The sequence below is a fragment of the Crotalus tigris genome, unplaced genomic scaffold (assembly GCF_016545835.1).
Source record: "Crotalus tigris isolate CLP2741 ecotype Arizona unplaced genomic scaffold, ASM1654583v1 scf7180000017568.12009008, whole genome shotgun sequence".
Taxonomy (NCBI): Eukaryota; Metazoa; Chordata; class Lepidosauria; order Squamata; family Viperidae; genus Crotalus; species Crotalus tigris.
The window spans coordinates 3,307,333-3,321,914 of NW_024096478.1; the positions used below are offsets into that span (position 1 = coordinate 3,307,333).

Here is a 14,582-nt window from a genome sequence, read left to right on the forward strand (position 1 = left end):
GCACTATTGCCTTTTAGGAGAGACTTGAAGACACTGACTGACATATGGCATAGAGACTTGTGATCCCACTTATTCCCTGTTGTTTTGTACTATTGTTTCCTTGAATCAATGTATTAAAGTTTTATTATTGATGGCTATATTTATGCCTCTTTTACTGCAGATTATATTAATCCAAAGGTTGGCATAGCTACAGACAGGGCACCTCTCTGGGCTCCTTCAAGATGGCATTATTTTACTGATGGGATCCAGAGCACAACAAACTTGCCAAATATTACTAGATGTGCAGAAAGTCTGCAAGAAAGAAAGTTGTATAGGTATCTAGTTATAAAGGGGAGGAACAGCAGGCTAGGCAAATGGAAGATACAATAAAATGTTATTGGGGATAGCTATGAGGAAAGCACTGGAAAAATAAGGTGCTGGATTATCCAGTGGGATATGCCATGAACGTAAAATGAAGAACAGCTAAGGGGAGGCAAGAAATGAATGGAAGGAAAGGCAGGAAAGTCATTCACATACACTGCACATCAACAATTGTAGCAATGGATGACAGGAGAAGGAAGGGAAAGTGTTCGGTAGATTAGGGCTGGATAGACTGATGGGATATGCCATGCTGGGAGCTACTGAGGAAAAGAGGATGATATGCACCAGCTTTTCCCTATTCTCCCTCTCAAATCATTCCACTACAGTCCTTGACTTATGGCCACTCATTCAGCGACCATTTGAAATTACAATGGCAGCAAACAAAGGGACTTACAATCCTTGCCCGAAGTTCCAACTTCCCAGAGTTGTAGCACCCAAATGAACAAAATTTGATGCTTGACAATGCACCCATCCTTACATCATAGGAGCGTTGCAACTTCCCCCTCTCCACCGTGGGCCAGGAGACTGGAAGGTTTGGCTAGCTAGGCCCAACAACATGTGGGCCTCCTCTCTTTCCTCCATCACTCCCAAGAGGTCTGGCTTTTTTCTCTGCCTTGCCATGCCTGGAAAGCCTCAGCAGACCTCTCAAGAGTGGTGGTGAGGCAGCGAGAAGGTCAGGCCTCTCAGGATTTGGGGGGGGGAGGGACAAGGAGGAGGCCTGAACACTCCTGGAGTAGCTGAGAGAAGCCTTCTGATCCATAGTAAGTTTCTACATGTTGGTAGGCACTGGGCCTCCCAAGACTCCCTTATCCTGAACAAATCTCTGAACTGTTCTCAAAACTGGATTTTTAAAATACTTTCTAAATTCTTATAATATTTACTCCACTGACCATACCAATTGGTGTTGAGGTCTGCTCCTCTTAGTGGTGCTGCTGGATACTGCCCACCCGCTTGCGCGGTGCTGAGCTGAACATAGACCAAAGCGAAGTCAGGCTCCGGCAACAAGCCAGTTGGTCAGATTTTGTTTCCGTCACAACCAAATGGATCAACAGTCACATACATCAAACTTGATTGTTAGGCATTTCTCTCCCTGACCAGTTTGGAGGAAAATGGGCATTGTGCCAATATCAGAGAAGATGTGGGAGAAACGCCTACAAGGGTAGGGTCATGTTCTACAAGCAGCACTCCATACCTTTGCCTACATTGCCTTCAACTTTAGTATAGATGGCTAGTGTATGCATGGAAGGCTGAAAAAAGATGGCAATAAATGTGGATATGAAAAAAACCCATTTGGACCTGGATGCTGCGTTTCATCATGAAGATGGTGCTTGTTGACCTGAAAAGTAGATCCCACTCCTGTGGGAAAAACACTGGGATGATGATGACTGACAGCACCCAATCATGGATGAACCCAGGAGGGTTCAAAGCAGCCTGAATTCTTTCCTATTCCTGCTTGTAACAAAACAAAGAAGATCTATCTTCCTTTTTTGCACTATAAAGCTATCTTTTTGCTTGAGGAAAGCTATCTGAACTTTTTGCCCTTTCAAGAAAGGAGTAAATGATAATAACATGAAGCAGCAACAAAAGCTACAAAGAGCATTTCCTTCAGTATTAAAATATGTAAGAATTTTTCAAGTTTCTTTTTCTAAAAAAGTGAATGGGAATTTATCACTGTTAAAGACCTAATAATTTCAAAAGCATAGTGTGTACCGTATCTGGAATAAAACATTCCCATTTTAGAAATATTGCAATTATAACCATAAAGAGCTTGATCATGAAATCAGACACATTTATCAATTGAATAAGGAAAAAAAATCAGCACCAAACTGATCCCAAACATTAGCTGTCAAGCAGAAAGAAAGGATATGTACTATGACATCATGTCTATTTTAAAATGGAACATCCTAGATACATTTAGATATAAGAGGATTTGAAAAGGAAACCATAGTATTTAGAGGGAAAGGATTGACTAAAGCAAGGACTTTAGCGTGCTTATTGAGAACCCTGGACTATTACAATAAAGACACTGTTCATTCTGCCAAAACTCATTTAAGCTTCCCCACACCCAACCACGTTTTCCTGCCAACCCTATGTGAGCTTGGCTCATTAACCATTATTAGTCTGAGAACGGATGATAATAATCTCATTCATGAAGTCTACATAACTAAAGCACAGCCTCCTCTCAAGTCTTCTTGTGTTTTCCACTGACTTAAATTGGACTTAAACCTTCAAAACTCCCCAGTATAAAATGTGATATTCTCTACTGTTACACACAACTTTGTTGATTGTGAATTCCCACACAGAAGTAACCATAGACTATGAGTCAAGTTTTCCCCCCTAGAGACAGGGAGAAGACTACCTTCAATACTAACAGATTGTGAGATAACTTTCATGATTTACGGAACTGTTTTCAAATATCTTGATTCTAAAACCATACAGGCCACCAACAGTTCAATGCCATCACTTCTAAAAACAGGACTGTTTTTATGAGAAATAAAGTATCCTAACATGAAGGTTCTTACTTATTTATTTTAATCAAATTATATGCCTGCCCATCTCATATGCAAATCTGAGTGGCTAATAATTAAAATATCAATATAAAATAATAATTTAATAAGACTTCAAAAAAATCACTCTAGACCAGACATATCAAACTCGCGATGTCACACAACGTATCGGAGCTTTTTCGCCATTGCCGGCAATGGGGTGGGCGTGGCTCCAGTATGATGAAACCGCCCCTCAGGCTGGCAGTTTGACACCCCTGCTCTAGACAGTACTAAGAATAAGTAAAATTGTAACAAATTAAGGCATTCGGGTTTATTGGTTTGCTGGGACAAATTAACAAAACTCACAAAGAAAAGATTCAGTCCATAGACTTGCAAAAGAAATCGTATCTAACATCTGATCCCAAAAGAGAGTCTTCTGCCCTATTCCTTAGACAGCTTAATTGATCTCTATTAAAAATAATTTAGAACATATAGACAACTATTAATCAGAACAGATTAAAATAAAAGTCATTTCAGAATATTTCAATTACTTAAGATAGTTGAAACCTGAATTTGTGATGAAGTAAATTCCTCTCTTCCGTTCAAATTCCTTTGAGCCAAATTCTATGGACATATCCAAGTAATTTTCTTGGCAACAACTACAGCAGTGGCTTGTCATTGCCTTCTTCTGGGATATTATTTTTTTTATTAATATTATTATTTGATTTCCCAGCCTAGCCTAAATCTCTGAAATCCCCTGGAGGTCTCATATCCAAGTGTAAACAGGGATTGTTACTACTCAGTTTGGGTTGGCTAGCAGCTAAGAAATACTAAGATACTGTAAATATATTTAAAAAGAGAAAACATTTGATCTAAAACTAGATTAAGATTTAAAAAATAACCTGAATTCTATATAAAGTATGAGCTAAGGGCAAAATTATGTATAAAGTATGATATAGTTAGATATGGTATGATATGATGAGATGAGAGATGAGATAAGATAGATTTGTAAAAATGTGAGGTTTCAGCATTTCCACAAAACCAGAAGGAAGAATAATCTCAAATTTTCAGTTTAGCAGATAATACTGTCACTTTATATAAGCTAGAAATTGTGGCTTAAAATAAACATTATTTTATTTATTTGTATCCTACTGTTATTGTTTTTACAAATAACTCAAGGTGGTGAATATATCCAACACAACTTCCTCCTCTTATTGGTTTGAAAGAGATAGATTGGCCCAAAATCACCCAGCTGTCTTTCATGAATAAGGCGGGACTTAAACTCAGTCTCCTGCTTTCTAGCATGGTGTCTTAATCACTGCTAAACAAAGCATGAAAACAGCTTTCCAGGTTTGTTAGAAATGGTTTATTTGCTGAATTCTATTTTGTACATAATGTCAAACCGCGAATCTGCTTCTGAAAACAAGATTGAATTTATGGGGCACTTGCATATCATATCCTTCTCCTCATGTAATTATGATAGCTAAAACTATTCTATTAACATTCAAAACATTACTAATAGGCATCACATTGGTTAAGGATTTTGCTCTGGGACAATGTCTAACTTGTAATTGTGTGGGTGAACAAACATCTTGAGGTGATATTTAAAAATGCACAGTGATCAGACTTCCATCACCTGGGAGAAAATTTCACAATGATGGTGCTTCTGTTCAGTAGAACCTCGTCTTAACTGAAATTAAGCTACTTTAGTGCAGGTATGTACACTGTCAGAATGCTGCCCACAGTTTGAACTAAAGAGTGTCTTTCCAATGTGTTTGTATCTACTACAGAGTTCCCTTAAAGCAGGATTCGACAAATAATGCTCTTGCCTATTCCATAATCATCTACCCTCGGCCATTTTGACTTGTGGGGGAGTGGCCTAGTGCCAGACGTGACTCGTGGTAATTACATGGACAAATCCATGCAGTTTTCTAGGCAACGTTAGAAGAGCTTGCCATTCTCTTCTTCCTTGGGTTGACTGGCTCTAAGTCCTTCACTTGACTTCCATATCTAAGGCAGGATTATAACACAGGTTTCCTGATTCTTTGTCCAGAATCTTAACCACTGAAGTTAATGAGAATTAATTTCAAAACAACTAAAGGATTGAATGGATTGCTTCTCCTGGTCAAAAGTGCCAGTAAGATGGTGCTTTTGAGGGCCTCTCCTAGCAGGATCTCTGCACTTTCCCTTCCTGTTCACCATGAAATAAAGTAATCTCAGCCTTGAAATATAGGTAAAAATGAGATGAACTGTCAGTGAAAAGATGAAGTAAATGCCACTATCAGGTGCAATAAAACAGGAACCAGAATTGTTCAAATGAGTACAACTTTACTCCATGCTACTTCTGAACAAGAATCTGAACTATTAATGGTCAAGGCAAATTGTTGGTAGATAAGAGTCAATGGAATTCAAGGTGGGCTGGATTTAGATCTCCTGTGGACATGAAGGGACTCCAAACTGATGATGTGCTTGACCCCTCCCTCAGGCTCAGTCATGTCATCTCCTACGTCCACCCTTATCAAAGTAGTTAAGTAGTAAACAGTTATCAGAGACTGAAAGCATCCTCCAAAACTGTTTTGACAATTAGATAATTCAAAAAGGTAAACCAAGTGTGTTTGTAAAGCAGCCAAACTGGGGAGGCAAAGCAGTGCAATGGAAAATGGAAAACAAAGAGTAGGGTGTGCCTGTATTTTTCATCTCTAAGTCTATCTAGGTGAATTATTCTTCTTTCTCTGGATTTGTTTTTATTTAGACTATATTTAGATTGCATCTCTCACATTCTAGATCTGGACCTGAAGATAAAGTGGGGGAGGAGGATATTAATCCCTCTAAAAAAGGCAACCCTTTTTAGCTTCTGTGAACTAGCACTCTGCTGGGTTTAAATGAGAGGTCTGTGGTTCAAACCATGATTGCAACATGTCTTTAAGGTTTCCATAATTCAATTTCACCAATTTCTGAAATAGCTATTTTGTGAATTATATCAAAGGCAGCCATTTTGAGACAACACCCATAACAGTTTCAAAAATTCAAATATAAACTATGTTATAAAAGGAATAAAAATGGACAATAAAGTTACATTAGAAAGATTAATGAATGTTACATATTTTTCCAATTTCTTGAAAACATTTAAGCCAAAATGAGTAACTGAACCAACTACCACAGAGATGCACTATGGTACTAATTTGATTAACGTTCCCAAACACAATTTAGAAAAAAATATAATGTGTTTTTAGTGAGGCATAATACCATCTAAGAAATTAATTCTTAATAATTTTCTGTAACTTTAAAGAGTACATAAGGAGTTTCAAGATAATATGTTGAATTAAAATCCCAAGTTTCTTTCCCATACGTTTTGGAGACTTTCAACAGAATCTACTGTTCTTAATATTTCTTCTTTTGAGAAGTTCTCTTGATTTTAATCATTTAACATTAATATTAAAATAATTTCCTTTAACAGTTTGGTTATGTTCTAGACTATGAAGAACTCATGATCTTAAGAATAAAGTACTACATTTATCTCATCTGAAATCAAGTTAGAATTTGACATTGTTTTATACAATAGATCCTTGATGGCCAGCCTACTAAATGATGAAGATAATATGAATTGCTTTCAATTCGCATTATCCATGCAGCAATCTGTATGTAGCTATATATAATTCCTGATCCACAGCATTTCTTTCTTCTTTGTAAAACATGTTACTTTATGACAATAGATGCAGAAGGATTTGAGAACTTTATTCAAATGACACACCATTTGGGCTGCAGGGAATACACTTCTCTAAGGTGGTCCCAGTATTCCTAAAAAAACAACTTCTGAGCACATCAACTCCACAGTAGAATTACAAATCCTTGTATCTTGAGTAAGGAATATTTTGCACAATAGTGTAACCTTTCTATTATTATCATTTGGTCTGCAAATTATAAATATCACCAATCTTACATAAATGCATACATATATTTAATCTAGAAAATTAGCTTCTTTCTTCATTTGTCACCTCAATAAACTTTTTTTCAAGTGAGCTAAGATAAAAAGAAACAGTCCTGCACCCATCCCACCCCAAAATCTTAGCATTACTTTCTCAGCAAGATTTATTTATCTTTAGTTCTTCTAGGAAGATAGGCAAGCATTAAAAATTACACAAAGCTATATACACACAACTATTGTATACTTAGAAGACAAAGTATAAATCCTCATGCCAAATTCACAAGACCTTTCTTGTTTTGAAGCAAAGGACACATCATGTCAATATGGACCCTGACAGAGGGGTTCCAGAATAGGAATTCTAGATACTAGATGGCTGACCAAACCCTGATGAAAATGGATTTTCCAGCATTTCTAGGAAAATGTTGGCTATGTTGAATACCAAAGTAGGTGTGGCAACTCTGCACAGATTATCAAAGAAGCAGAAGTACTGCAGTCAGGTGCAGCAGCACAAAAGAAAACAACATCATTGAATTTAGCTAATGCGGATCACACCTTGAAGACCTATGGGAAAGAAAATGCATCTATTTCCCTAGGCTGGTCCTTTGTATTATGCTCAGTACATTTGTCTCTCGTTTCTTGATTGCTCAAACTGAAAAACTGCAGATAAGACTGGTTTAAATAGCAAAAAGACTGACCCACAGTGGGTACATCATAGTATTAAAGACTAATAAATCAGTTATGTTCAAAATGATTCTTCAAAGAACTGTAAGTGAAGATGTTATGTTTTCTTGAAATACCCAGGGACTTCGATCTCCGATATTATTGCATGTTGAAATAAACAAACAAAACTCACCCCAAGTCCTACTCAAAAGATTCTAGAAGAATCCTATTTTTATGAGATGAACAAACAAGCTAAAATGGCATATTTTATTAAGATGACAGGAAGAAAAACATGCTTCACTCACTACAAAATAAATCTGTAACTTGTATAATCATGCTTTTCAAGCTAAAAAAAACAAGGCACTCGATTAACAGAAAATTGGTGACTTTTAACCAAAAACATTTTTTCAGGCAAATTATGTATAGATGTTAAGCTTTCAGTCAAGTGTGTGTGTGTGTGTGTGTATGTGTGTGTGTGTGTGTGTTTCATTGCGCTTCCTTTGTTTGCTACAAAGATGGAGTAGCCATCCATTCCCCCAATGCATATCCCATCCCACAAAAGATTTCATTAAAATGCGTTAGAGACAAAGTACAGCTGCACTTCTTGTATCAGAAGCGAGTAACAAAAAAGCCCAGGCCTATTTAAAACCAAGGGGGTACCCCGAGTGCAAGACGTTTCATTGCATCAACAATAAGTCAGGGTGGAGTATGAATCTACTGGAAAGGCATCTGCAGAGCACACGCCAAGAAAGATGCAAAATACTGCAATATTTCACAGCCTCCCTCTTTCTCTCTTCCATGCTTTACAGCAAATATATTTTTTTCTTCAGGTTAGCAAACATTGTATTATAAACTAACATTCCTTATATTACTTCATAAATCTGACTTCTCTTTTTATAAAAGAACCAATTCCTTTTCACCCTCTCTGGTAGTCAAAAAGCACATGACGCACCCAAATTTGCAAGAAATAAAAACATGCCGCAGACAGCTTGCAGATAACAGCATCCCTTCTTTAAAAAATGAGAAGAAACAAAAAAATAAAATGACATAAAGTAAAGTGAAGAAGGATCGAGCATTTTGGCTTAACCTCCAGCTCAATGTGGTCTCTTCAACTCCTCCCCAAAAAATAGGATCTCAAACTGAACACCCTACTTCCCCTATGTAAGTTTGTAAATAGAAAGTCTTCACTATGCTATAGACACTTTGGACAACAGGAAGTGTGTGTGTGTGTGGGGGGGCTGAGCTGATCAGAACAGTTTAAAGTCTGCATTGCAAATAAACAACACTGCTTTTCATAAGCACCCTGCATTTTAACGAACGATAATGTCAGAACACAAAATGAAATCCTTACAATCGTCACTTGCGCAGATTAACAGAAATCTCCCATTTGTTTACTTGGGGCCATTCCTGCAAACACTCCCTTCTCTTTCTGCATGCCAACCGGCTATCTCCTTATTCTTACTGAAACACATTCTAGCAATTCTGAAGCAATGCAGCTGACTATATTGCTGACACAAACTGTAGCAAATATAAAAAGAACGCACAACAAAAGCAAGAATGGGGGACAGGAGGGGTTAAGTCACTTACAGTTATCCTAGGGATATTCTTCTTGCCCTGGTAACCAGACATGGTGTGTGGCTGTTGTTGCAGCAGCAGCGGTGCCGGCTCCTGCCTTCCAATTCAGAAGCAGAACTAGCTTGCAAAAAAGCTGGAGCTCAGGTAGAACAAATGCTGTTCCTCACTTTTCTCTTTTTCCTCACTTTGCTCTGCCCCCTCCCCTTGATTCACACAATAGTAAAATTCTCTCTTTCTCTCCCTCCCTCCTCTTTTCCCAGTGACAGCTGGGTCCCTGTAAGACAAGAATGGCTGATGAAGCGACTCCTCCCTTCTTCTTTCCAGTCTCGCTTTCTCTGTGTATTGATTTGTCTCTGCTGCTTGCCTCACCCACTCTTTATTGCTGTCACTGTAATAAGGTGTGATGGCCACTAGAGGGTAGCAATGCAGAGACTCCAATCAACCTATTCCGAAGAGATCTGTACAAAATCTGTAAACCCTTTTGCAGGATGGTTTCTACGACAAATGCAAGGAACAGCTAGATACACACTTCCAACAATATAGGCAACTAGAAAATGGACCTCGGATTAGGGATTACTCATCATAATCCCACAATGGGAAGTCATTTAATAACTTTATGCAACAAAATTCTAAAGCATATGAGTCCTGATAGATCAGCCCATAAACCTATCTAGTTTGTCTTTGGTATAAAAATTCCTTATTTAAAAGAAAATGGCATATAACTTGACGAAAACTACTAAGCTCGCACTTAAAAGGCTAAAGTAAGAACTCTGTAAATACTGTTTAGCCAATTCTGAACTATATCAACGATGTATTAATCACTTTTTCTATTTTGCATTAGTCTTGCTAAAAATTATTACTGCTAATATTGCACTACTATTTTTTCTAAGTAGTTTTTCATACCTTGAGAGCTTACAATTTTAATGTATTTTGGAAAGAGATCAATTCTAGTTTTAAAATCACTTGCAATTTAGGTAAATAACATGACTAGGGAATAACATGAACACAATCTCAAGTTAATGTTTTTAATGCTGTAAGCCATCCAGAGTCGCTTCAAAATGAGATGGGCAGCAAATAAATTTAATAATAAACAAAAATAAAAAAAATATTTTACAGGTGCAGTTAAATACAATGATACCTAGTTCAATACATACTTTATGAAGGCTTTATTTGGAAATCCATACCTTAAGTTTTTTGTCACAGATTCCATTTAATCTTTCAATAAAAATATTTCAGTTTATATACAAGATATATTCTGTGATAGTATAACATATAAACATAAAACTGGGAAGAAAAAGGAAGTAAAAACCAAAGATTTTAAATATAATTTATTCTATGATTAGCATGTCTATGGTTACTGATATGCACTGTGAACCATACTGTAGTTCATACCTGATAGTAATATTTTCCATTTGCAAAACACAGGTATGCACAAAGTTATCTCTCTTGTAAATTGAGGTGAAAATATTTTGTATTTAGTCAAAATATATGAAAAAAGGCAAACCACTCTAACTAAAATCTAAAATTGCTGTATAAACATCCAGTCTATTAACTATTACTCTCATAATCTTGGGCATTATCTAGCAAAACATTCCTGATTGTAGGTGCAAAAAAAGTACCACATAGATATATATGTTAAGATACATATGTTAAGAATCCACTTGTGGATTCTTCACAACAGATATGGAAATAGTTAATTGCTTTTATTTTTGTGGGGAAAAAAAAAGATAACTACTTGGTCTGTCACTGCCGAAGCTAGCAAAGCTACTTAAATTAATCCATGAATTTGATTTGTGTAATATAAAGCCCATTCTATTAGATGAGCAATTAAAAGAAATATGAAATCAAGTCTTTTCACAACCAACAACTTTTACTTCTCATCAATTTGTATCAACCTGCAAAATCAAGCAGAAAACAAAACTCAATCCAAACATGAACGTTTTTCTTTTATGAATGTGTATATATTCAATTATTCTTCATTCCTCTACTATATCACTTCTTCTAATTTTACACTCTCCACTACTTTTACATTCCTTTCCCAGAATCTATATGGTGAAATTGCACATTTCATTATAAAAAAATCAATCCTGATATAAAGATTAAAAGTTAACCAAGGGCTTTTGTTAACATTCTCAAGGTAACAGTTCATTCCAAGAGACTGGAAATTAAGAAAAATCTGTCCTCTTCACTCCTGAAGTTTGAGCAGATGGAAAGCTTGCCAAACACAAAAAGATCATATAGCTGGAATACATACTGAGGAATCTTAATAGTGGATAAAGCTTCCTTAATTAGAAGAATTAATAAAGAAGAGTCATGGTGGGGAAGTGGTCAGAATGCAGTATTGCAGGCTAATTCTGCTGACTGCCAGCAGTTCTATTCTCACCAGCTCAAAGTTGATCAGTCTTCCATTCTTCCGAGGTCGGTAAAATGAGGACCCAGATTGTTGAGGCCAATATGTTGACTTTGTAAATTGCTCACTGGTATATAGGTCTAACTGCTATTAATTCAGGCAGCACAGACTAAATAAAACCTGACACTTTACACTTCATGCAAATGTTTCCAATATGTACAACTTTGCATTATTTATGCAGCACAAATTAGATGAATATTTAGGCTGGTTAGTACTTAGTTCAATATAAACATATACAGAACAGTTATACAAGTGGGAGAATGCTTGAATAGATAAATGGAATTTGAACTAATGAAAAAAAGATAAAAACTATCAACTCATTTTGTTATTTAAGGAGAGTTCATTATTTTATAATTTCCCAGTGTTTTTCCTTCCATTCATAAACATTTGCTTGGAATCTCAAAGTGCATTAGAATGAAGCATACACACACTTCATTAGTCCCTTATTAAGAATTATAAACTAAATCAGCTAAGTAGAAATCAATTTGTGTAATGAGGTTTTTCCAATTCACTGTTCCAAGTTCCCCCCTTTCCAAAATATGCATCCCCCAATTACTAATGATCAGAGAATCTTCAAGTATGGAAATGAAGATTATTGGTAAAATATGGACAGAAGCACCTTCTATTTGAACAATTCAAATTTTTATTTGTTAATTCTGTTGTGAACCAGGTTTAGGCTATTAATCCCTCACAGAGTTGAAATTCTATCTGTTTCTAATCATATAGGGTAAAACTAACAAAAACTGATAAATTAGCAGCAAAATTACAAATAACAGTTTCTTCCTGTATTATTTAATTCAAATTGAAACTTGTAATATGCTTGTGTTTTCAATAAATTTCAATGATTTTTCCATAAACATGGATTTAGAAGTTTTCTGAAAAGAAAATATATTATCGCGTTTTAAAAGACAAGTATTTACAGAACATAGAATTAAGTGTGGTCAATCTTACCAAGTAGTATTTCGTCTTTTAAATTGTAATATCTGAAAGAATCAATCACAACGTCCCTGAAATTCATAACCCCCCCCCCTTTCTTTCCTTTTAATTAGGACTGCAGAAAAACATTGCAACCAGCTTGTCTTCTGTTCAGGACCTATACTGCATGAACCAGAAAGAGGGCTGATAAAGTATCTACAGACCCGTCAAATCCTAAAAACTGTTTTAACTTCTTCCCTCAAGACGTCGCTATAGGGCATTGCATGTCAAAAGAACTGGACACAAGATAGTTTCTTTCCCCCATGCCATCACTCTGCTAAACATCTGACTCCCATAGTACTGTCTTATGCCTAAAGGTATTTACCCAGGTAATAGGCTGTATTGCTATTATCCTCATCATCTTCTCAGTTTCTCGTCTTTCTCACCTCTCATCTTTTCTATTACCTTCTCCTGTTATATTATGATTTATCAATTCTGTGTATCTTATGATTTATGATTGTATCTTATGATTTATGATCTATGACTTATCACTTTGTTGTTTGTGTGTGAGCCGGAGATAAAATTCCGTGTGTGTCGAATTAAACTTTGCCAGTAAAGAGTTTTGTATCTTATGATTTATGATCTATGACTTATCACTTTGTTGTTTGCATGTGAACCGGAGATAAATTCCTTGTGTGTCGAATTACACTTGGCTAGAAAAGAGTTCTATTCATAAAAAAACCTTTTTTTTTCTTTTTGAAAGCAACATTTGCAACCTTTTCTCTGCGCTGGTCAAGAACACACTCCTGGAAAGAGAGACTCCTTCACAATAAGGTAATGGGAGAGGAGGAAGAAACTAGGTGCGTGGGCATGGTGAACCTACAGCACGCATGCCAGAGGCGGCACTCTCTCTGTGGGCATGTGCGCCGTTGCCCCAGCCCAGCCTTCCCCCACAGCTCCCTCACCAGCAGCCCCCCTGGAGAGTCGCCCCCGGGCATGGCCCACACAGAGCAGTGGAGCCAAGAACATGGCAGCCAGGCAGCAGGGACAAGACCTGCTTCATGCCCCGACCCGCGCAGATGCTGCTGGGTGTGGGTGGAGGGCGTGGCTGCCATGGTGCTACAGGGCCGTCTGGGTGATATGCGGTGAGCCGTGGAGGTGGTGGGTGGCCCTGCGAGTGGGCGGGGCAGAGCAGGGGCAGGCAGCAGAGCATGGGGGCGGGATGGTTTTGGGGCACTTGGTCTCTAAAAGGTTCGCCATCACTGGCATATGCACTGGGAAAAACATGCAGAGGATCATTACTCAAAGCAGTGGTTCTAGTCAACTGAAAGTGAAATTGGGGGGGGTCTTCATTTTACAAAAGAAATTAAAACAAGTAGCATTTGATGTGGATCTCAACCTTTCAATTTACCAGACTACTGTTTGTTCAAGTTGTACATTTTCCAAACATGCTGTATTCATCAACAAGAAAAGGTGGCATCCTTTTCCACATAAAAGTTTAAGAGATTTTAAGACAGTTTATGGTTATAACAGAACCTTGAAGTAACAGCTGCTTACTCATTTACCTCTTTTTTCCAAAGCTGTCCCAGGGCCTGCTATTACTGAATGTTCCATTTGCAGAGTCAATCATGGGGCCAATCATAGGGCTGCATGAGGAAGGCCAAAGATTTTTTAACAGAGTTCCTTTATATATGGAAAATAAAGGCCTTTTTTACACTGTAGTATTTGTTATGTTCGTATCATATGACATATAAGGAAAATTCAGGAGCAGTTATAAAGGTACATGAATATTTATTATTTATAGAAATACAGTGTTCTAAACAGTTGAGAAGCATAGAATAGAATAGAATAGAATAGAATAGAATAGAATAGAATAGAATAGAATAGAATAGAATAGAATAGAATAGAATAGCTGGAAGGGACCATGGAGGTCTTCTAGTCCAGCCCCCTGCTCAAGCAGGAGAACCTACACCATTTCAGACAAGTGACAGTCTACTCTCTTTTTAAAAATCTCCAGTGATGAAGCGCCCACGATTTCTGAAGGCAAGCTGTTCTACTGGTTAATTGTCCTCACTGTTAGGAAGTTTCTCCTTAATTCCAGGTTGCTTTTCTCTTTGGTCAGTTTCCAACCATTATTTCTCGTCCTGCCCTCTGGTGCTTTGGAGAATAATGTGACCCCCTCTTCTTTGTGGCAGCCCCTCAAATACTAGAATACTGCTATCATATCTCCTATTTCTTTTCTTTAGACTAG

At 37.1% G+C, this 14,582-nt stretch overlaps 1 protein-coding gene across 2 annotated transcripts in view; it reads right to left on the reverse strand.

Moving 5' to 3' along the window:
• The window catches only part of DPYSL3 (dihydropyrimidinase like 3), a 61,398-nt gene that overhangs the window by 29,399 nt on the left and 17,417 nt on the right, over positions 1–14,582 (reverse strand). The window contains exon 1 of one of the 2 annotated variants that reach the window (XM_039351926.1): positions 9,019–9,314. The exons of the other annotated variant lie outside the window; for it this stretch is intronic. Within the exon in view, the coding sequence (XP_039207860.1) occupies positions 9,019–9,060 (42 nt within the window). The 5' untranslated portion in view covers positions 9,061–9,314. Of the gene's footprint in view, positions 1–9,018; positions 9,315–14,582 lie in introns of those variants that run through there. 2 annotated transcript variants of the gene reach the window in all.